The sequence below is a fragment of the Rhinolophus sinicus genome, linkage group LG05, assembly GCF_036562045.2.
Source record: "Rhinolophus sinicus isolate RSC01 linkage group LG05, ASM3656204v1, whole genome shotgun sequence".
In the NCBI taxonomy this organism is placed as follows: Eukaryota; Metazoa; Chordata; class Mammalia; order Chiroptera; family Rhinolophidae; genus Rhinolophus; species Rhinolophus sinicus.
In genome coordinates, this window is record NC_133755.1 from 148,853,812 (window position 1) to 148,866,255 (window position 12,444).

The following is a 12,444-nucleotide window of genomic DNA, read 5'->3' on the forward strand; positions in this document are numbered from 1 at the left end:
GTTAAATAGACAGGTGATTTTCCCTTTTGCTCTCATTGATCTTCCTTTCTTTTTCTCTGTACACCTTCCCTTCTTTCTTTTCTTTCATCTTTATGATACAAACTCAATACAAGTAATTAAAATCTGTTGGCACTTTTAACCATAGCTGTTCACATATCTACTGTTTTTGTTTCTAGAAGAGCCTCCTCAAATCTCATTCTCAAATTTTCAAATATGTGGATATGAACTTCCGGTATTGCTGAGAACATTCTTGAGTTATTTAAAAGTACCATGCTTAATTTTTAGGAGTTTTTAGTGCGCTAATCCTTTCTATAGTTTCTACAAAAGTGGTTGTCAGATTTAACGCTGTGCTTTTCTGTTGCTGTTAGGTACACACTGGTGGATATTTTGCGTGCAATCTTACTGTCATTAGAAGCCATGATTGAAGATCCTGAGCTTCAAGTGAATGGGTTTGTTTTGATCATAGACTGGAGTAACTTCACCTTCAAGCAGGCCTCTAAACTTACACCCAGCATGCTGCGATTGGCTATTGAAGGCCTTCAGGTAAAGGTTTACAAATTACCCACTTTCTTGGTCTCCTATGTGTGTGTGTGTTAGAACACCTAATGTGTTAGGATAGTAAAATGTCTTACTTAAAGAATAAAAACAATTTTTTTTTTGCATAGTGTTCAAGCACAAACGTTCAAACACTAATGGGGCAAAAGATTTTGGATGAAACGCTGAAGAATGTGCCCCTTTCCACAGAGGAGAGATACTTGGCATATCTCTCACTGAGCCTAAACATAAATATGGATGATAATCTGAGATGGTTTATCTTGATAATTAGAACAAGCAACATCTTTTGGATTTTAATTGTTAGCACTAAAGGTAGACAAGGCCTATAGCTGCCTGAAGGACTGGAGATCTCATGTTATTTCTAAAAAATTAAAAAAAACCACTTTAAGGATAGACTCAGTGACTTGCTACTTGCCAACTTACATACCATATGGAGATGTTTAGTAGTAATGTGAGAAGTTATTGCAGGAGAAAAAACTGACAATTCAGACATGTTTGGGAGCTTCTCCATTAGCCATGGCCACTATCAGAACTTCTTTGAATGCTATAGTCAGATTTAACTACTGTACTTGTGTTAGAGAAAAAAATGGTGCCCCCACCCTGCAGGGACCTGTACTGGCTGGACACAAGGAACTATCTTATCTCTATTCCCCATAAATGTCTCAATCTCTTTTACTTTCTCCCAGGACCCAGACTGAATAAGCAGGGTTGATTCTTCCTGGCTGCCAGTTAGGAAGTCACTTAAAGGAGATTTTCCTGCCAATAAATTTGACATGTTCTTTACCTTTAAACTCAGTGTTTTCTCTAGTTCAAATTGATTTTTTAAAACACTCTATATCTATGTCTATATCTGTATCTCTGTCTATATCTGTATATCTAAAAACAATGGTTATTTTGAATAGGATTACAAAATGTGCTAAAAACATTCCATTGTAACATGCATGATTTCATATTTAGTTTTAGATTGAAGTTACATTTTCTGACTTATCTAATTAAGTCTTTTTTTTTTTGCATTTGTTATGTGAGTAATATTATTGTGTATTGATATGTTTCATTCAGAGAATGAATAAACTTATATTTGAGATTGACATAAGACCATAAAATGTTTGAATTAAACCTGTATTCACAATTTTAGGTCACTGAACACAACTATCACCATCAGCAAGACAACCAACACACCACAATAATAAACACCTTCAATTGACCCAGCCAGGGAAATTAAGAGATGAGGACATTTTTAATAACTCAGTGATGATTTATATCATGTCATACTTCTGCTATAATATGTTACTTTTATTTAGGCAAACATAAGAAATATTCTAGGAAGTCAAACCAAAAATAAGCAAGGCTACCAATGGGCCTAGTGCCAGAGAGGAACCTTAATGGTGTGTATTATTAATGGGATGTAACTGTGTTTTGAAGAAGCCTCATCTCTTCCTCTTGGAATGACTGCATAACCTCTCTATGTGTACACACCAGAACCCTTTTTCCTGAAACAAGGAGTATTTTGACTCGACTAGAGATAGCACCTGATATCTTGAATAAAGACACATAGACCATTGCTAGAAGATCCACCCATGATCATAGCACAAGGCCAATAGAAAGACAGTGTGGAAGGGCAGAAATACAATGGGCTTTAAAGGCAGACAGAGCTGGGTTTGGATGACAACCCTATCATATATCAAATACTTGGCAAATTCCTGTGCTTGTTTAAATCTGTCTATTCATTTATACCTATTTTAAAGTATTATATTAGAAATGATACATCTTGCACCTAGCAGGTGATATCAATGCTGAGAGTAATTGATGTGTATGAGCTCCTTTTTCAGGTGGTGTATTTCTCTGCATGTGTGCTGGTTTTCTCATAATTTAGTGACTACCGAGACTGTGAATAGCTCTTAATTTAGTGACTGCCTACCTAGTTGATTGATTTTGGGAATCTGAATAATGTACTCGTATTGTGCTTTTAGTGCTCAGATTGTAGATACACAGATTGCATTCTTTAAAAATCACTTCACTGTGTGGTTAAACAGCATCTAGATATTTTCATGTTAGATGTCAGTAAAATGTTCTTTCATGTTGGAAGTCAAGCAAAAATTGAGATCATTTCACCTGGTAAAAATTACTCTTTGTTTCTTTTGGGAGAAGCTCCAGGTACAGTTGGAAAAGTGGTAATTGTGGAGATATCCTTGACCTTGAGGGTTGAGCAAGAGTTTGCCAAGTGGACAAGAACAGGAAGAGCATTTTGGGCAGGGGAACTTTGGGGAGGTGCTTTGAACAAACATACAGCTTTAAGAGGTTGAAAGTATGTGATAAATCTGTTTTGATAGGTTAGAGTGAGACATGAATTGAGATGAATGACCAGAGATTACCCAGGAAAAGCAGGCTGAGCCCTGGCTTGATGGGATGAAGGCCAGCATGCTACTACTTTTGTGGTGTGGCCTATGTTCTCCAGACATGGGGGAGTTTCGGGCAGGAAAGTGACCTGGTCACTCCTCTGCTTTGGGAAGATCTCTCAGGGAAAAGAATGGACTTGGATCAAAGGAGGGAGGGGTTAGAGCTAGAGAACCCCAAAGCTACCTTGTAGATGATTGTATTGATCCCATTTTGTAGGACAGGAAGTAAAACTTTAGGGAGTTTGAAACCCCAATTTTCTTCACCTCTGTCCAGTGTTGAGTCCAGATTGGCTGACTCCAAACACCAACGTCTTTCCTGAATCTGTTGCTTCTATTGTTTCCACAGCTGTGACTAAGAAATAGTGAGTAGGTTCCTTTTAGGGTGACTTCCCTCCCTTATGCCAAATCCTCACATTTTAATACAGGTGAAATTTGTTTATTGGGGTAAACAAAACAAAGCTAAGTAAAGAAGTCACAAATGGCGGGCTTGTGGCCTTGTTCTTTTTTTTGACACCGATTGGCACAATCATTTTCTTCTTTACTGCCAGACACCCAGTTCCCTGTGACTGAGGTCAAGGGAAAAGTGCTTTTACGATAGCTGGAGAGAACTTATATCAATACAACCCCAAATTTGTAAGCCACTCGTTGGTTTGAGGCAATCCTGTGTGCTTTCTCTGTGTGTGGAATATTCAAACTTTTTTGTTGTTGTTTGTTTTGTTTTAATGAAAAGCATCAAACATTTTTACCAATACAATGTAGTACTTAGATAGATAAGAGGCAACATCAGATATTTTTGTAGAAATAAAGTATTCAGGTTTCATTGGAAAGGAAAAAAAAGAGAAAATTGTTCTTTTACCTACAAGAAGTTAATTGATTAGTGTAGTTATAGTAACAGGAAGCATCTTAGAAAATCAATACTGGATTAAGTGGATGTGATTTGTAGACTCTAAGATATCTGCTTGGGAAGTCAACTAAAACATGAAATGTTTGGAAATACCTGGAACAGCTTAGATTGAATTTATAGTGAAGTGATGTGGTTTTAATATTTTTTCGTTGTAGTTGCTATATTTTTATTTTTATCTTGTAATATATTACTGTTTTTAAAACCTCTTTAATAATGAAAAGCTCAAACTCTCTAGGAACCCAGAATCTCTTGTGAATTAAGAAAGAAAAATAATCCTCACTCTGCCTGTGTTGTTCTTTGCCCTTTGGATATATTTATCTGTTATTCCCCCTAGCTCTGTCCTGCCATGTGTGTGCTTTTGCTTTCACAATTTCACAGGAATCCCCAAACTCCATCTGCTGAAAAGTACATAATGTAGTCAAGATGTGGCTCTGTTGGCAAGGGGTTGGCTGTAACAAAGAATTGAATAGCTCTTTGAATTGCTACATTAAGACTCAGATGTAGGGCCATCCCAAAGTGCCTAAATCAGTGCCAGATATTGTGAGAGCCCTTAATAACCAAGGCTTGTGAAAGAATAAAGAATGTGTAATTAATTCACTACTTAATGCTGGCCCTTTCTTTTGACTCAAGGGTCCAGTGTTCTGAACAGCACCCGGTCTGCTGAAGCTCTGGTCACTCATGTGGAAGGCAGAAAGTGCTGCTGCTATAAATCCTGGCTCTGACTATTTGGAAGCTCAGTCTTACCTAGGGGTTTTTGCCAAACACAGAGAACATGCTAATGACTTGGAACATCACTGTCCAAGGCTAGCGGGTGAGAAGCTCCATTAACGTGTCTAGCTTTAGCTTATTGAGTCCTCCAAATCCTACCCACAATTTCTGGCAGCTCTGAAATTGCACGTGTGTGTGTGTGTGTGTGTGTGTGTGTGTGTGTGTGTGTAGGATGGTTTAGGGAGAATATTAAAAAGGAATTCTGTGAGATATTGAGTAAATTAGGGATTCAGAATAAAACAATAGCACTCTGTTGTTACTGTGCAACAGTGATCTTTACAATGGTCCTTAGCCTGCCAATACTTTCCAGGCTTCTAATGCTCAGCACAATACATACTAGAAACCTTTTGCATATAAGCTACCCAGTAAACTTAAGGCAGCGTTATGGTACATTGATGGGAGGGGACTGAAACAATGCCTATCTTTTTGAAAATGAACACAGAGGCTCATGAACCTTATTCATTCATACAGCCTGGAGTCGGGAGCATTTATTTCCATGTTTTGTATATGCAGACAGAACCATACTGAAAAACAGTGACAAGGGCGGCATGTAAAAAACGTGACATTTTGTTCATCACATGCATAGCTGTCTGAGCTAAGTGTGCTACCTTTCAGTTGTTACTTAACCTAAGACAAAATGAGTGAAAACTTGAAAGTTGCTTTTTTTCATAGTGTGAAAATGTGGTGGTTTGGCTGAGAGGTTTAGTACCCAGAACTAGGGCATTGGAAGTGTTTTTAAAAGCTGACAATAGGCATGCAAAAGCTATATATAATATTTAGTTCAACAAGCAGGCTAAAGATATATAACCTTTACACATACATGTACATATATACATATACAGAGGGAGCCAAAAAAATGTATACACCTTTTAAGAAAGGAAAAAACTGTTAAAATTGTAATACTCAATATATACCAATAAAAAAAAGGTGAATGTAAGTCACGTTTGACTTCTGCAATTATAAGAGATGCTCAAAGTGGTTACCATCAGCATCCAGACACTTTTGATTACAGCGAACTGCTGCTTGAGAAACATTGACCAAAGTGTCCACTTGTATACATTTTTGGCACCCCAGTATATGTGTACATATCAGTGTTTTTCTTGTATTAAATTGCTGTTTATTTCTTTTGAATAGCAGCTAATCTGTTTAAAATGTCTAGTTATAGAAAGTTGGTGTCAACCATGAGAAAATTGAAGAGAAGAATGTTCTAGAGTTATTAACATATACTTACAAGACAGTGTCAGTAATTAGCAATGAAATTTAATAACTGTATACTTTCAACTACTGAAAAAGAGACTGGTTATCATTTAGCTTCCAATAGCCCAATAATTGAAGCAACAAAAGGGAAAGAAGCGAATAACAATCTTTTGGTCTGAGTCATTGAGATAATGATAAATGGATAGAAAGTAATTATCTATAATAAAAAAACTGAATGAATAATATGAGCTAATCTGCATTTAATTGTATTGGCTATGTTGAGACATGTCCTTAACTAGAGGGAAAAAAAAAGAGATGAGTAACTGCAAGTTCCCTTTTACTCTTTTTAGTAGCAACTTAAATACATCTTGACATACTGTTCTATCCCAGAGGAACATCATTTTTCACTCTCTTCAAATCAAAACTGCTAAATGTGAACATCTACTTATACTTTAAAAAATTAGTATAGATGTAATGAAATACTATTCATTCGAATAGTGTATAATGGAATACTATTCAATGGAAATCCTGCCTTTTGCAACAATATGGATGAACCAGGAAGACATTATGCTAGGTGAAATAAGCCAGGCACAGAAGACAAATAATGCATGATCTCAATTAAACGTGGAATATAAAAAATTGAACTCATGGTAACAGGTGTAGAATGGTGGGGAAAATGGGGAGATGCTTGTAAAAGGGTACAAACTTTCAGTTAGAAGATGAATAAGTTCTGGAGACCTAATGTACAGCATGGTGAATATAGTTAATAATAATGTATTGTATACTTGAAATTTGCCAAGAGAGTAGATCTTAAGTGTTTGTATCACATCACATAAAGCTAATTATATGAGGTGATAAATATGTTAATTAGCTTGATTGTGGCAATTATATTGCAATGTACATGCATAGCAAAATGTCATGCTATACACCTTAAGTATATACAATTTCTATTTGTCAATCAGACCTGAAAAAAGCCAGAAAAATAAATTACTTTAGGATCCTACTGCCATCAGATTTTCCTATAGATGTTGATAAAGTTGACATGTCTGTCTTTCAAATGTTTAGTCATTTCACCTTCATAAATTTAACCTCATGGGCATCTAAACCAAAATCTTTTGAAATCTCAAATTGAGGTGTCATTTTTGGTTTCTTAAAATTTAAAGTTCTGGTACTATATTCCCAGAACCTTGGAGGTGAGTGATTCTTCTGTCTCATCTCTTGTTATATTCTCTTAAATTTTATCTGAAAACTAGAATACTCCTTTATTATAATTATTCCGAAGGTCTGTTTTTAATGGATTTAATTTCCTTCATATTTGCAATTAGAGAAGCCACGGTAAACTCATAAGAGGAATGCCTCCTTGAATTTATCCTGGGATATTATTTGATGCAGTTAATAACTGTTTCTATGGTTTAAAGTCAACTGAATTTTGAAAGGCTGCAATCAGTTAGAATTTTAAGATGTGGGTGAGTGTGGGGTAGTTATATAAGGTATGATAGCTGCTGCAACAAACCAAAATGTGTACATTGGCTCAGCCATCTGGCTGCAAAGTCCAGTCAGGTGCTTTTGATCAATGTATGGTGATTCTCCTAGTGAGTCAGTGACCCACCTTCCTTCCACCTCATGGCCTTGCCATTTTCTTTGTGTGGCTTCCAAGGTCCTTTTGCTCAATTCCGTTCCGTTTCCCTTTAAGGTGATAAAGCATGGAGGATCACATATATTTCTATGGGCCAGATCTGAAAACAGAGTATACTGCTTCCTTTTTAATTATATTGGCTAGAAAAATCATTTGAGCAAACACTCATAACTACAGAGTATATGAAGAAATGTAGTCTAACTGTGATCTTAGGAAGGAGGGGGATGGTGTATATCTTGTGCTGTCTTTCACAATGCTGATTCCTTAAATATTAGGTTGGTGCAAAAGTAATTGCGGTTTAAAAGTTTAGAAATAATTGCAAGAACTGCAATTACTTTTGCACCAACCTAATAACAGTGATGAGTCTTCAACCATCTCTACATACCATGTTTGCATATGTTCTCTAAAAGGAAGAGGTGATAATTAGTGTTTCAAGGAAGTTTAATTCCTATATACACTCACAAAGCAATAAATCTCTCTTTCCTGCAATTCATTGTATGTACTGACTGCAATCTCTATAACTGATGAGTTTTGCCTAGATAGGGGGCTGACAGTTCTATGTAGCTAGGTCACTGTAACTATATTCCTATAACTAAGGTAACACAGCTGTGATTCAATCAGTTCAACTCTCCTAGGATGAGTATTTCCAACCATCCTGAATTTAAAAGGAGAATAAGGTAAATCATTCCTCTACAGTCTTATCACTCTGTCCAAGAAAACTATAGTGATGCTTTTGTAGCTTTTCCTTGAAGGTAGACATCCTCTGAATTTGAAATTTAATTTTCATAAAATGACAGTACATGTTTTTTGTTTGTTTGCTTGTTTTTTTGTATGAGATGACCTATGTGGAGAAACTCCCAGAAAAGAATATTAGATGCTAACACACAGAAAGGATGTCACTCATAACTCTTGTTGCATGGACTTAGAGAATGGAACCACTGTCAAACTTTAGGATGTAGAGTCCATCAGCATTCATTCTTTTGTCGATATTTATCAAGTGGTTTAAAGACCAGTTGTAGTTATACTTATTGTTTAGTCCTATCATGAAAATAAAAAGTCAATATAATTTTAGTCAGTACAGAAACTAATAAATAAATAAATTAATTAAAAGTTACATTATTAGGACTTAGTTTTTCAATCATATTATATACTGTAAAGAATCTACTTTCCTTTTGAAGGTATTCTAGGAGCTCTTTATTTCATGTTATGATTTTTATCTCTTGTTTTTTAGGTCGATATTAGTTCTATATTAGGTTTATGTTTAGGTCTATATTAGACCTGTCATCCTAGAACATTTTTAAATTTCACTCTTGTATTATATTAGCTGCTTCTTGGATGTTATTTCCTTAAATCCTTGAATCCTTTTCTCTTTTCATATTTTTTTTATTCACCTGAAAAGTACCGGAGAGGTAAAATTGTAGGGAGTATTTGCATTCTTTAAAATATGTTTATTCTGCTTTCACATTGATTGATAGTTTTTCTAGATATAGAAATATGGATTCAAAATAAGTTTCCCTTAGTACTTTAAAATCATTAATTCATAGATGTTAGGCATCCATTATTTCTGATAAGAAGCTTCATTTCAAATTTCTGTTACTTTGTAGGTACCTGTACTTTATATGTAAAAGATGTTAAGTTCTTTCTTTGTCTTTGGTGTTTACAAGCATGCATCTCAGAGCAGATCTTTTTATGTGTCCACCAGACCTTAACGTGTCCTTCAGTTAGTAAAAGAAACATTTTTATTATTCTTTCCTTTCAATTTTTCTCTGATCCCTTTTATTGTACTCCTATAACATGGTATTCGTATCTGTGATCTTCTCTGTGTATCATAAAGTTTCATGACCACATCTATTTTTTATTAAGCTTTTCTTTCTCATTTTCAGATCATTGTAGATTCATGTGCAGTTGTAACAAATAGAACACAGAGATCTTATATGTTCCCCTTAATGGTAACATCTTGCAAAAATATTACACAATCTCACAACTAGGATATTAACATTGATGAAACAGGAATGAAAGTCCTGGCTGCTCACTCACTGGTGGGTGACACTGCACTGCTGGAGGGTGGGGCCCCTCATTACAACTTGGTGAAGGTGCAACTCTAGGCTCACTTCTTCCTCTTTGCTGGTGTGGGTGGGAGTGAGGTCACATTTTTTTTTTCCTGTGGTATTTGGTTGTAGTAGAGTAGTTATGGCCTAAAAATCTGTACGTTAGTATACTCATTTTCTGGTCCTTTGTCCACTGAAAGCAGCTATTATAAGGTTTTTTTTTTTGTTTGTTTTGTTTTCTTTCTGCTGATTGGGGTTTCCAGTTACCAGTTTCCTGAGTTTTAAATCTGGGATATATGTGGCAAAATCAAACTCAAGCAATTTACCATCATGTCATTCTTTGGGTCCCAATATCCCTACTTGGTCTGCCTTCCTCCATTCATCCTTGATAGTCTTCTCATGTTTGTTTTATACATAATGCCCATGTTTTTTAGTTATACTGAATGGGAAGAATAGGAAAAGTATGACTATCTCATCTTGCTGGAAGTAGAAGTCAGAACTGCATGTATTTTTATCTTCCAAAATTTTATCAAATGTCTGATTTAATAACGTAACTCTGCCTCATTTAGTTTTCAATGCTGTTGTAAATTTATTATAGTTTGTACTGTTTACTATCACTTAATTTGTGGATGGAGGTGAGTAAATTGTACTTATTCAGTTTGCCATATTGATTTGGAAACTCCTTAACACCTTAAAGCCAGTCATTATCTAGTATATGATCACAGGATGATAGAAATGAAGTCATAAGCCACCATTTACCTTACATGAGGCTCTGGGAGAGAAATTATTTTGCTCCTATATGGTAGTAGTTTTTGTTGTTGTTATCATTATGCTGTTTAAATCCTTAGAGATATTTTTCTGGAGTGAAATATGGAAATTTTTTGTTTCCAGAAATAAAAATTCTAAGGAATAAACTCATAATTCTTTGCAAATCAGTATAAGCAGACCTAACCTAAGACTATAAAGCTTAGAACACCAGGTTTATTTGCAAATGGGTAGTCATTCAGTCAACTTTGTCATCTGGTTTCAAAAGAAGACTTCAAAGAGATACTTCTGGTCAGCCCATTATCTCTTCTAAAATGGCTAAGAAGATTATATTTTATTCCATGCAGGACAATAATCCGTTGCTACATCTGGGAGACAAACTACATTTAGTGGTAACTGAAGCCTGCTGTTTTAGCATAGGGTAGATGATCAGCGTCATAGTGGGTTATTGCTATAAGCTGAACTTAGAGATGTAATTTAGTAAGTGAAAGGAGAGTGGAAACACTCTGCTGCAAATCATAAGAGACTTTTTTTTTCGTTTGTTTATTTGTTTTCAGTTTCATAAGTATTTAGAACTGGAAAAGACCTTAACTCAAAGAATAGCTAACATGACTCCAATGCTGCATAGAAACCATTAAAGGAGACTTAGGCTGAATTGAGCAGCACCATGGAGAGCTCCCAGAAATGCCTTTGCTTTGGTTTGTATTTTCTCCTTTGCAGTTCTGGTTTTCTTTAGACATCGCTGCTTCCAAGGTAAGCCCCTCTACTTCTTAGAATAGGTCACAGTCCCTGCAGAAGTAGAGAGTTTCTTCATCATCCCTTAGTGTCATAATTTATGTGTTTGAGTGAAGGCTACATTTCTCTTGTGGCTCAAGTTTCTCCTTTTAAGACTTCTTTTTTCTTTATTGTTAGCTCCTGTTTTTGGAATTATTTACTGGAAGCTCAGGTGTTAACATTGGAATTAAAACTATCCCCACTCTTTCATTTTCTCTTGGAGGCTTCCCATAATGTTACTAATAACCTAATTTTAAAACCACAAAACATTCTTACGTTGGATCTAGGGTGAGAGAAGTGACACTGATTTGTATTTCATCTTGAGGCCATGTAATGAAGAAAGGAGTCATCTTCTTTCACCCAAGCTAACCACTGAGAAAGTAGTGTTTTGATCGCCTGCTTTCCTCATAAAGAGTTGTTTGGAGAACAACTATATAGGATATAGTTGAAAGCAATATTGTCTTTCCTCTTGACAATTGCTAGAATAGGTCAAACTTTAGAATCAAGAATTCCTGGGCTTAAATCTTCCCTTTGTCACATCCAGATTCAATTTCAGATAGACTACTTAACTGGTCCTAGTCTTTGTTATCACATCTGAAAACTGAGATTAATACCTTCCACCTGCTGGTATTATGAGGATTAAACAAGATAACATATATGAAAGAGATTGGCATGATACCTAGTCAGAGAAGGCACTTGACTAAAGTCAGTCCTGCCCAGGTGCTTATTCCCTGCCCTGTGCTTAAGAAGAGAAACTAAGTAAACTTATACAAGAAGATTATTCCTTTAGACCAAAATACAATTATTATATAATGTAATCAATCAGCCTATCTTGGCAGATCATATAAAACTGACCAACTGAAGTTAGGTGGGATGAAAACTTTCCCCCACATTTTCTATAAATTATTAACCTTTTAAGAGACTACAGGTAATTTTCAAAGTTTATAGTTCCTGCTTTTGTTCTCCCAGGTTGTAAGATAATGGTTAAATACAATTATAACAAGTACTGGTGCTTTATAACATGTGGCACTCATTGGTTTATTCCTAGGATTTAAGACTCTTGGATTTTCACTCTTGGGAAAAGCACAAATATTTTCTGTTGAAACCACAGGAAGAGACTTGTATAAACATGGTTAATTTACATGTATCTCCTCACCGTTCTCAACTAGATAATGAGCTCCTTAATGGCAAGAACAACATTCAATTCAGCTAAAATAACACATAAACTGGCTGACAAAGAGGATCCTATCTCTGGTTCTGGGTGTACTATAGAAATATTGTAGAACTAGGATTCTTAAAACTTTCACCTGTGGTAAAATAGGATGAGATACTCTTGGGAAAGCATACACAGGAGGGTGCAATATCTCAGGCATTTGAGAAATTCAGGGGATGTAGTAATCA

The 12,444-nt window shown here is 35.6% G+C and overlaps 1 protein-coding gene across 3 annotated transcripts in view; it reads left to right on the plus strand.

The window, feature by feature from the left end:
• CLVS2 (clavesin 2) overlaps positions 1-12,444 on the plus strand; it is a 92,353-nt gene that overhangs the window by 12,255 nt on the left and 67,654 nt on the right. For all 3 annotated transcript variants that reach the window (XM_019740973.2, XM_019740970.2, XM_019740972.2), the window contains exon 3: positions 369-543. In XM_019740973.2, coding sequence (XP_019596532.1) covers positions 369-543 — 175 coding nt within the window. The remainder of the gene's footprint in view (positions 1-368; positions 544-12,444) is intronic.